Source organism: Solanum verrucosum, unplaced genomic scaffold, assembly GCF_900185275.1.
Source record: "Solanum verrucosum unplaced genomic scaffold, falcon-dt-bn FXZP01000053.1, whole genome shotgun sequence".
NCBI lineage: Eukaryota > Viridiplantae > Streptophyta > Magnoliopsida > Solanales > Solanaceae > Solanum > Solanum verrucosum.
The window spans coordinates 654,621-672,873 of NW_026020152.1; the positions used below are offsets into that span (position 1 = coordinate 654,621).

Genomic DNA, 18,253 nt, shown 5'->3' on the forward strand with positions numbered 1-18,253 from the left:
TTTTATGTAATGTTGTAGTTAATATACCTTTTTTGTATATAAAAAATATTGGGATATCATCTTAAATTATTCTAACTATATAGATCTTGAATTCTCCCAATAAGATACGTAAACAACTTATTCAAAGTCTGACCCCCTATCTTCTAAAGATTTTAATTTATTTATTTACAAGAATGAGCATCAAAATCATCTAAAAATAATAGTAATAAAGTTCTTTTTAAAAAAAATAGAACATGGCATGCCGCTGCCCTATTTTGAATAACTCCACTAATTCCCACTATAGCATATATTAAAAATATTATTTTTTTATTACTTACATGATTTAAATTTTATATAGTTTAATTAAATTAATATATTGTCCACGTTGCCATAACGTGGGAACAAACTGGCATATTTAAACTATTATACTCCATACTTTCGTGGTTTATATTAAGTCTCATCCATAACACAAATTTACACAAAACAATTAAGTAAACATGAGATCCATTAATGTTGTCTTGATCAATCTCATTATTTTCCAATGTGTAACGTTATTACATGCTCAAGATTTTGACTTCTTCTACTTTACTCAACAGGTATGTAATTTATAAGTAGTTGAAACTTCTAATCAGGGGCGGAGCTAGTAAGGGTTCAGGGATATAGTTTAAATTATATTTTATGTATATATACAGTAGATGTTGAATGTTCTTCAATTTTTTTTGAGTGTTTACTTCTTCATATTTTGAATTCGCTAAATGAAATTTTTGATTTTGTCGTTGTGTCTAACGTAGGAGTATTTAATTTGCATGTGAAGCTTTTTTGAACTTCATTATGTATTTCACCTTAAGAGTTAACTTTTGTAATTGAATTAGATTCAAAAATTCATTTAATTAAAAAATTGAAAATTATTTTTAGACAAATATTTTTCAGTAAAATGACTCTTGTTTTACCAAACACACTAGTTTATATTCGTCTTCATCATTATCCATTCTTGATTAATTCAAAAAATTGAAAGGTGTATTCATTATGTACTTTTTCTTAGCTGGTGTGTTGATGATCCATAAGTCCTATTCATTTTATTTTTTTCTTTTGAAAGTTAACAATCATATTCTTATATTTCTTTACTGTTCCATATTAAATAGTGGAATCCAGCATCATGTGACAGCAAGATAAAATGTTGTTACCCTACAAATGGTAAACCAGAAGAAGATTTTGGTATTCATGGACTATGGCCAAATTACTTCAATGGATCATATCCAAAAAGTTGTAATAAGAATGTTCGTTATGATGAAACACAAGTAAGTTTAAGAATTTACATGATACTTTTCGTTTTTTGAAATTTGAATTAAAAATACATTATTTTTAATTATATTGACGTGAGACGAATTACAACTTATAATACAGATCTCGGACCTAATAAGTAGTATGCAAAAGAATTGGCCAACATTATCTTGTCCATCAAATAATGGAACTAGGTTTTGGTCTCATGAATGGAAGAAACATGGTACATGTTCCCTTTCAATGTTGGACATGCATTCTTATTTCCAAGCAGCTCTTGCTCTTAAGGAAAAGGTCAATCTACTCCAAATTCTCAAAAATGCAGGTAATATATATATTAGGCATTCTTAATAAAATTGAGTTTGAGTTATGTATATTGTGTTCAGCGTGTTACCGTCTCATCTAAATGTTTAACTTGTTAGATAAAGCATATTATATTGACTTAATTATAATCTCAACACATCCCTCACGTACGGAACTGATTCTTATTTTCATGGCCAAACACGTTAAAAAAAAGGGGGGAAAGAACATGTGTACCCAAAAAAAAAAAACAATTTACAAGCGACTACCCATTTACTTTCATACCCCATGTTTTTAACTACTAATATTCATTTACTGCCTGATACCATCAGAATATATATATATATATATATATATATATATATACTTTGATGGTGTCAAGGATGAAGAAGCAGTGGTTCAGTGAATAGAACAAAGAGGCAGTGGGGTAAATAGTTGAAGTTGTGGGTCCAATCAGGGTATATATATTGGGTTGGGTCAAATTCTGATAAATACTTTGCCTAATGGGTCCAATTTGTGTAGTTTTCCCAAAAAATAATTGACAATGGGTGATGGTGAGATTAAATAGTAAGACCTTTGTTTGCTCTGGCCTCTGATAACATGTAAGATATGCTTAATTAAATTCCAAAAGCTAGATTACGAGGGGAGAAATGCCCAAATTCATATAAAAAGAATACCAATCCTTTTCTCGACCAATTAATATGGGATTCTAATCGACTCTAACACCCCACACACTCAAACCACCAACTAGAGCGTGGACAATGTAACATGAGGATCCAAATTTTGAATGTGCCTTTAAAAGATCTAATTCAATATTTTCAGGTATTCAACCAAACGGAGGATTTTACAACTTGGAAGCAATCAAGAAAGCAATAGAAAAAGGCATTGAGCATACTATTGGTGTAGAATGCAATATTGATTTAAATGGGAATAGTCAACTTTTTGAAGTTTATATTTGTGTTGATAAATCTGGTTCAAACATCATTGACTGTCCAATTATCCCAGAAACTAAGAGATGTAATGAAATTGTTGAATTTGCTGTTTTTGGATCAAGAAATATACTTGATGGGGGGAATGCTTATTCTCTTTAAAGAGACTCTTTATGACAAGAAAATCATTGTTTGTAATCAATTTAATGAATTTTATCATGAAATAAGAGAATTTCTTGTATTTAATTTCATGTTTTTAGGGATGTTTATGAGTTGTGAGTTCAATGAATGGTCTGATGTGCCCTTATGTATTGGATTGTAAAGTGGACTATTTTACCTATGACGTTGTCAAGTGAACACTTATAATCAATGAAACACAATATTTTAAACACCTCTGACTGTGGACCAAACATAAGTGGCAATAAAATTGTTGAGTTGGAAAAATTTGTGAGGTACACGCAAATTAAGAGCGTGATATTGATACTTTTCATCAAAAATACACCTATTATGAGGAGAAAAATAATTTAAAAGCAGGAAAAACAAAAATATCCCATTCTTCTTCTCTTTTTTTCTGTAGAAAAAAATTAGGTCATCCCATTGTTGAGTTTCCATTGTTTCCACCATTACTTTTGTAATCTTGCTTCATTTCTAAAAGAAATTACTCATCCTTCAAACATCCCACAACAAACATACAAATTGAAAAGAAGAACTTTTTTGTTTGAGTGATTCTTTGGGCTGATTTATTTGTCTTCAAATCTAAAATGGGTTACATAATTTGAGCTTTTAATTTGAAGGTTTAAATTGAAAAATTCTCTCTAAATTAAAAGCTCAAATTACAAGATTATATGGATTGAATTGAGGAACCTAATAACTCAACTTCAGATCAAGACGACTGAGTCAAATAACTCGATGTTGGACTCGCAGCTTGGATTGTTACACGAAGATGACAAGAATGTATTGATTGCAGTAGCTCAAGGAATCATTTCGATGCTGGTCCATTTACTCGATTTTAGCTTTTTGTCGGGGATTAGGAAGAAAACTGTCACTGCCATTACTAAAATCTCCACAGTTGCTTCAAGCAAGCTTTTTTTGGTCGCCGGAGATTTATGTATTCTCAAAAAATTTCTAAGGATTTTTGAATCTCCTAGTGTTTTGGGGAAGGGAAATTCATGTATAGCTTTGCAAGCATTAGATCAAGAAGAGGAATTTCATCTTTTATAGAAACTTGCCAAACGAGAACATCCAATTCTCAAGCTATGGCATAAGGTGTATGTTTTATGCTTAAGGCAGATGGAAAATGGTGGGAGTGGGAGGCGGGTTTGGATTTGGGGGTGGTGGGGCGGCGGCTGGGATGACTAGATGAGAATGAAAGGGATTAAGGGATGAGAAAGAAGGTGCAACGAGAGAGGAAACAATAATATTTTTACAAAATATTATTTATTTTTTTATATTTAATTTCTGATGTGGCATTAAAAAATGAGCTGGATTCTACATGTGTTTGGTTGCATTACACACACTCTGTTCAAATGAAAAAAGGTTTAAAGTATTGTGTTTCGTTAAGTTTAAGTATTCACTTGACAAAGTCATAAGTAGAAGGGTCCACTTTACAATCTGATACAACTATAAGGGCCCATCAGACCATTCCGCCTTATTTATTTTGTTTACTTCTAACTCAGTGTTCTATACCTGTTTTGAAATCTGAATAATTCAGATTACGTGAAATTGACTAAAAATGTCATCCATTAATAATTTGATCCAAAAATATTCAAGACAGTCTCGAATCAAAGACGTTTTTAAGTAAATATTTTGTTTTTTACATTTTTAAAGACATTATTCTCCTAATAATAGTATTTTTTTAACTCAACTAATAATAGTTTTGAGTCAAAAATATTACTTATATCATGACACAAAACTAAATAGTACTATTAAGAGTCTGTTTGGTGTGCGGAATACAGTATAATAATTGCGTAATAAAACACAAGATTATTTTATCTTGCATTTGGTTGGAAGTAATAGAAAACCCTAAGATTATTTGTCCACCATTTTTAATGAAATAAGTTATCTCATACACATGATGGAATAACTTATGACCCAGGTCCCAAAATAATTAATCCTAGAATAACTTATTCTAAACTAAACAACCCCTTAGTTTTGGTATAGCAGAAGCACAATTTTAGTCAACAGATGCACTATTTATCAAAATATAACCAAAAAGGACAAAGTTATCTCAAATAATAGTTTCATTCACCTGAGTTACTTTTCACTTTCAAGCTTACAATGGCTTTCTGCACTATTTATCAAAATATAACCAAAAAGGACAAAGTTATCTCAAATAATAGTTTCATTCACCTGAGTTACTTTTCACTTTCAAGCTTACAATGGCTTTCTTTAGGGAATATTACAATTATTACTTTGTAATTTGAATACAGTACAATCATATGCAATTATGCAGCAAGAAGATTTATTAAATAGTTCACTTTATGACTGCAAGCTATACATTAACCTTACTCTTGTTAGCCAAAACGGCGTAGACTTTGACGAGCTCTTCCTTCACCATGAAAAGTACGGAGGCTGCAAAGACGCTCTGCACTATCTTTGTGCGCATTCCCTGATAGAAGCATCTGAATCCTTCATGATGAATCATCTTAATAATAGCATCGACTGTACCTGAATATCGTAATGAGACGTTTCCACTAATCTCCTGCTTTGCTTGAAGCCTTGACTTCACAACCAACAATGGATATGTGCAGACAGTTGCTCCAAGTTTAGCAAAGGCTCCGATTACAAAAACTTCCAAAGCAGTTATATTCTGCTGGTCTTTATTCTTTGCAGCACGTTTAGCCCTTAACTGCTTCGACAAACTCTCAATAATCATGAACTGAATCGAGGGATTAGACACCATGATCAATGCTGGGATGACTCCTTTCCAGAATCCTGTAACTCCTGATTCATTATAAACCTCTCGTGCTGCTTGCAATGTCCCGTAAGGATGAGGTTTCAACGAATCAAGTTCAGCGAGTTGTACTTCCAAGGAAGAAGCTGTCAAGACACTTTGAGAAGCTTCTTTTAATAGGGTTTCCTTTTTTGCCTCCACGATTTTCCTTTCTGCTTGTGTATGAGTCTGCATACGAGTAACTAGAACCCATATAGGGTTTGTCAACAATACATTTACTGAACCTGCAAGAGCTGCCACAACGAGCCAAGAAAGCATCCCAACAGAACCATCCCCTCGGCCTCTTTTCTTATTTGCAGCTGCTATAGCCTCAGCCCTGTTCTTAAAAACCTGGTAAAAATAGTAGTAGACACCCTGTGACACGGCAGTTCCAAGCAAAGAAGGCTTCAGGCCACTGTAAAGCCCTGGCAAGCCTTCGCTTCTAACAACCTGTAAGATTTGAAACAGGGCACTGCCACGAGAATCACGGCCCTCTCTCGAGACCCTCTCAGTCTGCTGCCGTGTATTGACAGTTTGGAGGGGGTAAGTAATTATTTGTGCAATTATGCCCCCACCAGCTCCAGCCAGCCCATTAGCCAAGGCACTTGACATTTTTCAGTCTTTACTGTTCAGCGTAAAGACTATTTGTGCCAGAAACACAAACTTCCTATGTAATCTCAACAATGGTTAGTAACAAGTCCTACACAACATTGATAATGCACTATTGGATTCAAGAATCCATACATTCCAAACAAACAGCTTGTTGGGATGATAGTTAACATACTTGTTATACCATATTGTTATTTCAAACGCAATATTTGTTTTGATTGTTATATAAATTTTGTAGTATCATAAACGTTAAGTCCATTGTTATCCAACAACAAAAAATCCCATTTACGTAATGATACTATTTGGTGTAATCTCATGTTTAACTTATAATTTTTCTCACTTTTCTTGTGTTAATTATTTAACTATCATATTTAATTCTTCTATATTTCTTACAACAACTCTAACTATATCCGAAGGTTGTATTTTTTTTTTTTGATAACTGAGAAAGAAATCCATCTGTGATCCACCCTTTGGAGTTTGGACTAATCACAACCTTCTAAACTCAGTGGATAATGGGCCCGCCCCTCTACCCTTCTCCACTTAAATACCAGATTTCGCATTGCGTGGTGTGGGACTTGAACTTGAGACCTAAGCCACAAATCCTTCACCTTTTGCCACTCGAGCTAGGCCTTGGGGGGAAGGGATGGCAATGGAGCGGGGCGGGGTGGGTTTAAGGCTATGCGGGACGGAGCGGGTTTAAGGTTGTGCGAGGCGGGTTGAAGTGGGTTCTTTTTAAATTAATGTGGGGTGGGGCGGGTTGCGGGTATATGTGATTTCATGTGGGTTCAAACTTAATTTTAACTTCTTACATGTTATAAGAGTGATAGAACATTATTTATTAAAATAATTTCTTTGCGTAAACTGTTTTGAATGGTTAAGAAACTAGAAAGAAGAAAAAATTATCTCACTACTTGCATTTAATATTTTGTTATTACATCAAATGTAACCAATTCAAATCTACCAAAAAAAATGTTGCTGACATATCTAAAAGAGCTATAAAACATTGTAATGTTAAAATAATGTTATAACATGTTAATTTTAGCGATTAACAACAACCAAAATTTTAATTTCTTAAGTTGAAAACTTACTGAGCCTATTATTTGAAATGCTTTTTACAAAATATGTGCGATGGGGCGGGTTTTTGCAGGGTGGGCGGGGCGGGTTGAAAACAACAAAATATGTTATGTGGGGCGGAGCGGGGCGGGTTGAGATCTTAGCGGGTTTAAGCTGCAACCGCTCCGCCCTGCCCCATTGCCATCCCTATTGGGGGCCATCCAAAGGTTGTATTCATCAACAACACAATACAATCATGGGCGAACATATGGACGTAATTATAGTCTAGTTTAGGCCAACCTAGGTATTTTATGTACATACTTTTAATGTATTTGAGCCAAAGGTCTTTCAGACTTCTACAAGTCTACCTCCAACTCAACGAGGTAGTGGTACGGTCTCTGTAAACTCTACACTCCTCAGCCCCCACTTGGCAGGATCTCAAATGATATGTTATGTTGTACTTTCTAGAATTGATCTAATATTAATTTGCCCAAAGAAACAAGAATCGATTCCCACTTAATACATTCAATCTTCTCAATTTGTTTCAGTAGTGCACCCGTGTTATAGAAATTCTAGATCCGTCTCTGAATACAATATTATACCTTATGAAAGGATATACAACAACTATCCAAACAAGCGGCAAGGAAAGCAAAGAATATGACTTACTATTGCATAACACACAGATCCTGCCACAGTAATCATACTGCACAGCAACTAACAGACCGAGATGCCATCTCAATAATTGGCATGCCTGGATTTGGTACAACACCAAAACACACATTCAATCATAAATTTACCCAATTTATGCATGCCAACACTGAGATAACATCAAGGTTCAATAATATTTTTGTGCAAGTGTACAGGTGATAACTATACAATTAGCTAATCAAAAGATCATCAAACCTAGATGTTATCTCAATTGTTGGTATACCAGAATTAGGTAAAAAAATAAAATCCAAAAATATACTCTTTAGCAGTTGAATTTGGGCAGAGATATCTTACCCAATATAGACGGACAACAATCCTTCAACACCGATAATTGAGTTTTCCTTTTCAACAAAAATGGTTGTATATGAAACAGTGGAGGCGCAATAATTGGGCAAAAGGAAAAAAATATTTTATAAAGGGGTACTAGGTTAAAGAAATTGGGCTTTCTTTGGGCTGGTATTTCAGTTTTAGGAGCTAGTGAAATTTGGGCTGCAATTAATGGATTTTGATGGTATTGGGCTAACCGTGAATTACACATGAAAATCACACGAATAATTATCGAAAAAAATTGTATATATACAAAATAGGGAAAAGGGTCAAAATTGGGAATTTTCAAAGCTTTAGGTGTTGATATACGAAGCAACACGTGGACTGTATGTTGGACATGTGGTTCACATTTCATATCGTATGTTGAGTCAGTTGCTACTTAATTTTTGACTTGGTTCATGAGTCCACACGTGGAACAACATGTGCGTTGCATGTTGAACATACAGACAACATATGGTGACATTATGATAAACAAAAACCCTTACAAATACATTTCTAAGTCAAATTGTTGTGGTTCATGTGAACCAACATGCGAGCCTCACATGTTGAACATATGGACCACCACATATGGTGGTAGTATGTTGAATATGGCTTATCGGGAAACATGTTCCCACCGTGCTCATGGCCAGATTGATCTACCAATAATAGTGGAAATTCTATCGTTCCCTACTTAAGTCAGGTCATTGTATTATGGCCTCAGATCATTGAGATCGTTACACATTTTTCATGTTTTCTTATCTCCGCAGTAAAATCTTAATTTCTTGGGGAAGAAAAACATGAACAAATTCATCTTCAGTCTCAAGGTTTAAATACAACCAAATTTGTAATTTACTAAGTAGAGGCATTTATATATTTTTTTAGTTAATTAATAAAAGTCAAAATATAGGGGTTGATATTATAAAAATCATGCAAGTTGAAGAGTTACTTGTATAAATACAATGTATCTTATGAAAAAATAAAAAATGTATTTTTTTTTAATACCAAGGATATTTTTGTCCTAGAAATTTATGATTCACCCTTATATATGCCTTGCAAACCCTAGTTACCATTCCACAGTTTGAAGGAGCTTGACCAAAATTCTTCTTCCCCAGTCCAGGCATTCCAACAGTTGATAACATCTAGATCTGCCAATCCTTTGTATTTTTGTTCTTCTGTTTTTCACATGACATCTTCAAAACCCACTATGAGCTTCATTATGAGCTATGAAATGGTGAGTTTTGATGATGTCATGCCTAAAATAGGATTAATGAAAGTATTAGTAAAAAGGTGTTCAAATCTGGAGGTTATGTTAAGCTGGTGGTATGCTTTGACTGGGAAAGATGACTTAGGTCAAAATAAATAGATCCAGATCTGGCACAATCTTGTGTTTGCTAATGGTGAGATTACTATACTCAGTGAAATAATGATGAATTAGTATAGTAGCTAAGTCTTAATGATGAATTAGCAGCTAACTTTTATTGTAAATAAGATATACGAAGAAAAAGCCTATTTGACAATGAAAATGACCAAACATAATAGTATAGGCACCTTAGATTTTGCAACATGAGTGAAGTACAAGCATAAATTTTGTTCAGTCTGAGAGTGTTTTCAGTACTTTTGTTTGATTTTTAATTAAGAGTTTCATGCTCCTACCAGAGTAAGATTGAGTATTTTCTATGGCATGTGACATATCAGCTGTATTTGAATTCAGTTAGTCAGCTTTGGTGGATGTTGTGTATCTAAGGCTGTCAATGGTTTGGGAATGAAACTAATAATTTGCATGAAGTTCGGGTGTTTTCAAGCAGCCTACAGATAATAATTTGGAAAATAGTAACTTACTGATAATAATATGGAAAATAGAAACTTACTGAGAATAATTTGGAAAATAGAAACTTACTGGTAATAATTTGGAAAATAGTACTGATTAACTTGGTCAAGAAAATACATTCAGATCGGCACAATCTTTAGTGTTACTAGCTATTCTACATGATGCTATTAGTGAGATTACTTGACTCAGTGAAGTCCTAATGATGAATTAGTTGCTAATCTTGTGTGTTTCTAACTATTCTACATGATGCTATTAGTGATATTACAAGACTCATTGAAGTCCTAATGATGAATTAGTGTGTTACTAGCTATTCTATATGATGCTATTAATGATATCACTAGACTCAGTGAAGTCCTAATGATGATTTAGTAGCTCATCTTGCGTGTTACTAGCTATTCTACATGATGCTATTAGTGAGATTACTAGACTCATTGAAGTCCCCTAATGATGAATTAGTAGCTAGTCTTGTGTGTTACTAGCTGTTCTGCATGATGCTATTAATGAGATCACTAGACTCAGTGAAGTCTTAATGATGAATTAGTAGCTAAAATGAATAAACTTTTATTGTAAGTTAGGTATACGAAGGATAACTGTATCTGACAATGAAGGTGACCAAAGATATTAGTAAGAACTAAGAAGTAACTTGCTGATAATAATTTGGGAAATGGTACATGTAATTACCTGATTAACTTTGGTTAAGGGTCAAAGTTGGATACTTTTAGAGATATAAAAAAAAAACTTGTGGAAGGTTACCCCATTTAGTTGTTCTAGTATCAGGTCTGATGTAATACATCTTAGTTAAGAATTTATCCTATCATTTTAAGTTGTGCTTTCTGTATTTTTGGAGGATTTTTAGAAAACAAAACACGAAGTTTCAAAATCTGGTAAAGTCAAAGCAAACCTAGGAGAGTTCCTGCTGTTTATCCCTTTATTCTCAAGAAGATAAATTCGTAAAATGGAGTTCATCATGGTCACTTGCAGCTAGCTACATTCAGGGATGCTAGCATTGTCTTCTAAAAAATGCCACACAAATTGCTTCGTCTTCAAATATCTTTCAGAAGCTCCAAGTTTTTCAGCATTACTGGATTTGGAATTCACCCTTGACTTATCTTGATGTTCGGGTTTTTAAGGAACACATGTTTCCATTCCTAGCCAATGTTTTGAACCTTGAAACTTTGATAGTTAAAAGAATTGGAGGTTGACTAATATTACAAGGTATCTTTCGAAGATGGCTAAGTTGTGACGCTCTGCATCTTTTTCTTGTGCAGATGATGCAAACTTGATCTCAGAGAAGATAGTGTTTAGAAACTGAGATGTAGATTTTCGACATATAACGGCTTTGTTCCCTACGTTCAACAACCTTAATAATGTTGAAATGCCCAATGTTTCTTGTGGTGGTACAGAGTTGTGAGTCTATGACCTCAAGTTCCCTCTAAATCAGATACGGAGCTAGCATTTTAAGTTTATGAGTTTTGCATTGTAGAAAACACAGCTTAGTTGGTGCTTGACAAGTTATTTATACATATTAAGTGGATTTTAAATGCAACTACACGGTTTTAGTCTAAGCTATTGGGTTCTACCAAACCCATAGGCAAAGCTGTAGCTCTGCCTCTAGTTTAGATCTTGTGAAGTTAGCAGTATCCAACACTTTGTGTATACATACTTCATGCTTCCTAATCTTAGAGTTCGAACTATGTCATATATATGTAATTTCCTTCAAGACATTCTTGAAATAAGAAAATACTACTTTAGAATGGAGTATCCTGGACAACGCCTATTCTTGCCTAGAACATTTGATTTTTCATGCTTGTACTCCACTTAAGGTGGTCCATATCTTTTTGGGACATTTCTACTTTGAAGGCCGTTGATCAGGGCAAAACAAGTTGAAGATGAAAATTTCAGGTAACAAGCTGCTCTTCTGAAGTAGATAATGCTCCAACCCTAAAATGGCATTTTAATTGCTTGTCTGGTAACCTCTTGAGTCTCAAGGAATGCTAGTCTTATTTTGAGTCCTCGTTAAATGGTTTCGTTTGATACTTGCTCCTTGGGTATTTGTTTTGGTACCTAGCATGTTTGGAGCCTGAATATGTTTCTGTTAAATTTCTTACTTCGTTTGTACTTTCTTGGCTTAGGCATACCATTGAACATGAAATGGAAAATCTATCAATTTAAAAGGACTTTCTTTTAGCTACCGGCCCAAACAAAAGAGATTTGCCTCTTGATCGATCGATTAATTGGATCGAAGTACGAATGGGCTGATTGAAATCTGAGATCAGCCCAAGACTAAGGCTGAGCAACTAGCTGCTGCATGATTGGACGTCTATCTATCTCACCACACTCTCCTACTCCTATAAAGGCCGGCGGAAGGAATGCTCTGCTCATATTTCTTAAGGCTCGTTACTGCAGCGCTCATTAACCCCTTCTGCTTCTTCCATTAAAAAAAAAGGTAGTTACTTCAGCTACCAGAGTTGGACCTTATTCACACTTGTAAGATATACTATCGTTGCTCTTGAAGGTAGCTGTATCAGGGGAATCTTAGTAGTCCGAACTTTTCCTTGTTGGTGAGGGTTTAATTTTCAACCTTGTAACTCTCTCTGTTCCCCTTCCCGCTGTGGTTTGACATAATTAGTTTTCTGGTGTTTTGAGAAGTGTCTACAAATTATTTTGATGTTTTAACCAAGCATGGAGAAATTGCTTCAACAACAACATACCCCGTGAAATCCCACTAAGTGGGGTCAGCGGAGGGTAGAATGTACACAGACCTTACTACTACCTCGTGGAGGTATAGATCTGGTTGTCACCAAAGGGTGTTCCTGCTGTTATTGGTGTTCAAAGTGCCATATTCATTTAGGGCCTTTGAATATGGCTCATTTTTCTTGTTGTCTGATCCCATTTGGGGCTCTAGAATGAATATTTTTAGTGGTATTGACTATATTTAACTTTTTGCATGTATCATAATGTATAGCCAGTGTATAGTTCATATATATGTAAGTTATATTATATTGGTCAGTGTATACTTTCTACGACTTCTGACAAGCTATATTGCATAGATAGTATTGACTAATCTTTTTATAAATAAAAACATGACTTTATTTGTTATAAACTAATTACTTTATATATATATATATATTTGAAACTATCCCTTTCATGAGCTACAAATTTGCAATTTGATTTTTGGGTGATATATTAATATCTTATAATTAAATTATCTTGAGAGTCCCCAAAATAAAAAGAATATTGAAATGTAATAAAATCATGTGCATTTCTCTATTGAATGGTCCACAGCCATGTTTAGCCAAGCTGCAGCACATGAACCTTTATGAAACCCCTAATTTGTCATGCTACGAAATGGTCCACCACCAAGGACATGCTTTGGGACTAGTGTCTTCGTCCTAATTTACGTGACACGTTTCAAAACAAATAAATTAGAATGAAAGGAGTCTAATATATAGAAAAATGCTTATGAGTTTCAAGAAATAGTTAAAATGATGAAACTTAAGAATAGAATATCTTGTTTTTTTTTAAAAATAAAAATAAAATCTATCACCAAAACTCTTCTAATGACTATAATTAAAGTAAGTCATAAATATCTCTACTTGTTAGTCAAAAGACATCACATAGAAAACATGTACAACCTGGGCCACCTTTGATGTGTAATTTTAGGCGCTAAAATATGAGAGAAAATAACACAATTATAAATGTATCTCAATTTATGTGGTATTGTTCAGAATTGAGTTAATTTTTTTAATTTTGATCATAAATTTAAACATTGAATTTTTAAATGTTTGACACAAAATCAACATATTTTGTACGTAAAATTTTTAAAACATATAAAGAAAATTACGATAAAAGAAAAATATATTTGACTCTTGAAATTTAAAACATACTCAATAATTCTACTGTATATCCAAAATTGCCAAATCTATGTAGGAAAAAGATTTCATAGCTGATGCTAGTCAATCTAGGGAGGGGGAGGGGGGGACCTTCTCCGTCAAATTCAGGATTTGAATTTTATTCTTTCTTATCATAATCTCAAGTTATTGTATTTAAATCTCCTTATAATGGCATTTCACTATATAAGACCTGATTTTCTTCCTAATCGATTTTTATGTTTTATTTTAGGGAAAAGGGTCTGAAAAATACTTTAACTTTGGTCGAAATTGCTGTTACGATATCAAACTTTGGAAAGGACCTTTTATCCCCATGTACTATTTAATAGTGTGTTTTAAATGTATATATATGCTTACGTGTACATTATAAATATTTCATCATTTTAGATAGTAATGTGTCCACGTGGGCACATATATACCTTTAAAATACACAATTAAATAGTGCAGGGGGTAAAACGTCCTCCATAAAGTTTGATATCGTAATAACAATTTCGGTCAAAGTTGGAGTATTTTTCAAACATTTTTCCCTTTATTTTACTTCTGTATAATAACATTATATCTCCAACAACAATAACAATATTCATGATATACTAATACACCTTTTGTAAAACTAGTCCTCTATAACAACTATACTAAAATATATTGTGTAATAATATTTTGCAAGAAATAATATTATATATAAAAATGTTATGCACATAATAACTTTTAAGTATGAGTATCTAAAAGTTAAAAAAGAAAAATTGTATTTAAATTATTTACAATAGTTATGATCATAACTTCACTAGGAAAGACGACTAATATATATATATATATATTTTTTTTTTTATTTTTTTTTTTATTTTTTTTTTTATAATATTCATACTATATTATTTTCATTAAATTGGTTAAGTAATACTTTTTTTCGTTTACAACATAAAAAGTACAAGAAAAAATAATTTTGCATACTTTTGTTTATAGCAGTTAAATACGATCTAAACATTAAATGTCGGCATACATATATATAAAAAAAAACTTCATTATAGCAATCGTGAAACTTTCAGACGAACATAGTCACTATAAAGAGGATTGACTATAAAAATAACTGAATCCATAGTCAATTTATAAATCTTTAGTAAATTTCTCAATACAAATATAAGGTCTTAATTAATTAATGAACTATAAGTACTATTGCATCTTAGAAGAAGAAAAATAATAACAAGATGATAATTAAAGTAAATTACAAATGAAAATAGAACCTAGTAAATTGAAATTATTGTTACATAATTAGTAATCTTCTAATAATGGCAATAATTGTCACATAAATAGGCTTCTAATAATAGCAGCTTGAGCACTGTCATTCTCAGTAGATTCCAAAAGCACTGATAATCTATCACTTAAGTCTTCTACTTCTCTGTGTAAACTTCTTATGTAATTACATGTTTCTTGCAACACTTTGGAAGCTTCAACCTATTTTTCAAAAAAATGATTAAAAAAAATTTAGAAATTGCTTTACCGATGAGTTCTGATGAAGGTAGAATGTACGAAGAGTCGTAGACAGTGGCAGAGCCAGAATTCTTACTAAGGGATTCAAATTTTGAATAAGTAAAAACATGAACTAGCGGAAGGGGTATCAACAACTACTATATACACATAAAAAATAATTTGAACCATGTATAAATTAAATGATACAATTTTCTGCCGAAGGAGGTTCGAATGAACCCCGACACTAAGCTGGCTCCACCCCTGATCGTAGACCTTACCCCCACCTTAGAGATAGAGAAACTATTTTCGATAGACCATTGACTCATAGAAAAAGAAGTCTAAGAAAAAAAAAGTAACAGAAGTACAAGAAATAAGAGATAGTAACAGAACAATAACTATGAGAATTATTTTTTTAATGTAATTAACATAAGATCAAATGTTTGTAAATATAATGCATATTTAAATGTGAGACTAGGCCAAGAAATGTTGAAGTGACAAAGAGTCCTACACCACATGCTTAAGCAACACAAAATATTAAATGAGGGAGCTTGCAATATGGCCTAGTGGGCATGAGAATATGACTTTCAAATTAAACTTATCCCTAAATAGATAATGAAGGCCACACAAAAATATGAATGGCTTCATGAAAATATAATTCATTCATTTGTACAAACACAACATATATAGTTTATAGTAAGTAAAAGAAGAGAACAAACAAAATGTAACCAAATTAACATTTACAAAATGTGACATTGTAACACAATAAGTACAATTCAACATGTTTATATATAAGGAATTCGAACTATCAGTATATATAACTTAAACTTGAAAAAATGGTACCTTATCGGATCTCCTAGTACTGCGGCTTTCAGGGATAAGTAATTGTAACTTTGATACGAGATCAGCAATTTGATCATCACTTATTCTAGAAGATCCTGATGATTGTCTCGAACCGCGTGTTCTTCGATTTGACATTAGATTGTGTTAAGAAGGCAAGAAGTTGTGTTAATTAAGGTGTCAAGATAGAAGTTATATATAGTAATAGAATGTGTTGTTTGAATGAATATGTGTGTGTGTTGTGGGGAGTTTAAAAAGAGAAGAGGATGATAACTATTTGAGAGACAAGTTATGGGCAAAGAGAGAAGAGAACCATATGAAAAAAAACACCAAGGAACAAGTGTTGGAGGTGAAGAAGGCAAGTGCATGGGAGAATGTTGTGGGCTATTGTTCTTTTTAAATAGAAACTTAGAAAATATTATTAAGAGAGGAATTGATAAAAGATAATAAGGGGTGGGGTGGGGTGTTTTAGGTTGGTGGTTCGTTTGGTAAAAGGGATAAGGAATAATTGATTCAGATTAATTTTAGGATGAGTACTTCACTCCTTGTTTGGTTGGAATAAACTCGTGGAATAACTTATTTCAAGAATTAGTTATCCTGGGATTGTAGTTTGTTATATTTATCCCACATTAAGGACACATTTGATGTGATGGATAAAAGGAGATAATCCTAACTCCTAAGTTTGATTATAAAGTTTGGAATAACTTCATGATAAATGATAAGAACGTATCGAGATAAGTTATCCCTGCCTTTGGGTGGAATAATACTTTCGAGATAACTTATTTCGAGATAAAATAGTTAGAATGACAAAATAACCCCCCCCCTCCCCCCAAAAAAAAAATGACTTTTCATACATCACTGTTCACATCTTTTATGCTTATGAAGGTTATTTTATATACAAATTAAATAATTTATCCTTAAAAATTATATATACAATTCATATTATCTTTAATATAACAAATCAACACATTAAAAAATAATATCATGATAACTAATCATATCATAACTTGTCTTCAAACTAAACGATAATCTTGAAATAACAATTTCAAAATAACTTATTTCGTAACCAAACGAGTGATATCAAACTTCAACGTGAAACGTGAAGTGTTAGCTTTTGTCTTACATTTATTCTATGTTTTTATCTTTCTTTTCATGAAAATCATGTATCGTTAATCGCGTTCATACAGTTAGGCATCTTCTAACAAATGTCAAGATTGGCTCTGACATTTGCCACAAAGGAGATTTGCACACAAATAATAGATTCTTTATTTTCAAACTATTAAATTAATTTTATAAATACCCTCTTCAATAACTTTAAGTATACCCCTAAACAATTTAAAACATTCAATATGTCACTAAAAAATTGAAAAGTTTCAAATATACCCCTATGTGACTTTTATAATATACTCCCTTCGTTTCAATTTATGTGACATTTTTCAGATTTTGAGATTCAAACAAGTCTATCTTTGACTGTAATTTTTTTATATATCTTTTGATTATTTTGAATTGTCAATTATTGTGACTTATAGTACTTTTTATGTAGTTTACAAATATATAAATTTCATTTCACAAAAAATGAAGATTCCGTGCGCAAATTTTCGGTCAAATTTAAACTGTTTGACTCTTAAAAAATGAATAGTATCACATAAATTGGGACAAAAAGAGTAATTATCTTTTCACGGTGGGAAATCATTAGTGATAATAAGACATATTTTAGACAAAAAATAACGATAAAAATTTTTATAGACCGAAAAGTAGATTGAGGATAAATATAAGAAACAAACAATAGAGGTATATTTGAACCTTCAATTGTACATTCTATTATTTGTAATTATTAATTATTCCTTATTTAAATAAATTTAAGCTATAGTGTAAAACTATTTTAAACCGATAATATAGTTTAACTTGTCATAGCTTATTCGTTACCATTTTAATTAACTAACTAACTAATGCATATCATAAAGATTTACTTGTAAATATAATTTAATTCAATATAAAAAATTATACCATTATCGTAAAGATCAATTTAACTTATACACATTGACAAATAATTTAACACTATAAATGTATTATATTATGTCATGACCTTTTTAAGTCATTAATTACATTTATTAATTATTATTTTTAGATAATTTGATAATAT

General features: G+C 32.3%; 4 protein-coding genes across 5 annotated transcripts in view; 1 reads left to right on the top strand and 3 right to left on the bottom strand.

The window, feature by feature from the left end:
• LOC125828165 (isopentenyl phosphate kinase) overlaps positions 1 to 18,253 on the bottom strand; it is a 295,006-nt gene that overhangs the window by 92,519 nt on the left and 184,234 nt on the right. The gene's annotated exons all lie outside the window — the stretch shown is intronic.
• On the top strand, positions 477 to 2,648 carry LOC125828180 (intracellular ribonuclease LX-like). Its single transcript, XM_049507502.1, has 4 exons — positions 477 to 575; positions 1,122 to 1,277; positions 1,384 to 1,582; positions 2,380 to 2,648. The coding sequence occupies exons 1-4, from the start codon at positions 477 to 479 to the stop codon at positions 2,646 to 2,648; spliced, it is 723 nt and encodes a 240-aa protein (XP_049363459.1).
• LOC125828162 (peroxisomal nicotinamide adenine dinucleotide carrier-like) lies at positions 4,819 to 8,169 on the bottom strand. 2 transcript variants are annotated; one of them, XM_049507479.1, is made up of 3 exons: positions 8,083 to 8,169; positions 7,747 to 7,831; positions 4,819 to 6,085 (listed from the first exon to the last, which is right to left on the bottom strand). In XM_049507479.1, the coding sequence occupies exon 3, from the start codon at positions 6,028 to 6,030 to the stop codon at positions 4,978 to 4,980; it is 1,053 nt and encodes a 350-aa protein (XP_049363436.1). In that variant the 5' UTR covers positions 6,031 to 6,085; positions 7,747 to 7,831; positions 8,083 to 8,169; the 3' UTR covers positions 4,819 to 4,977. The 2 variants fall into 2 exon arrangements, with proteins under 2 accessions (XP_049363436.1, XP_049363437.1); XM_049507480.1 differs by lacking the exon at positions 7,747 to 7,831.
• LOC125828196 (transcription factor PRE6-like) lies at positions 14,893 to 16,428 on the bottom strand. Its single transcript, XM_049507518.1, has 2 exons — positions 16,114 to 16,428; positions 14,893 to 15,258 (listed from the first exon to the last, which is right to left on the bottom strand). Exons 1-2 carry the CDS (start codon positions 16,246 to 16,248, stop codon positions 15,106 to 15,108), a joined length of 288 nt encoding a protein of 95 aa, XP_049363475.1. The 5' UTR covers positions 16,249 to 16,428; the 3' UTR covers positions 14,893 to 15,105.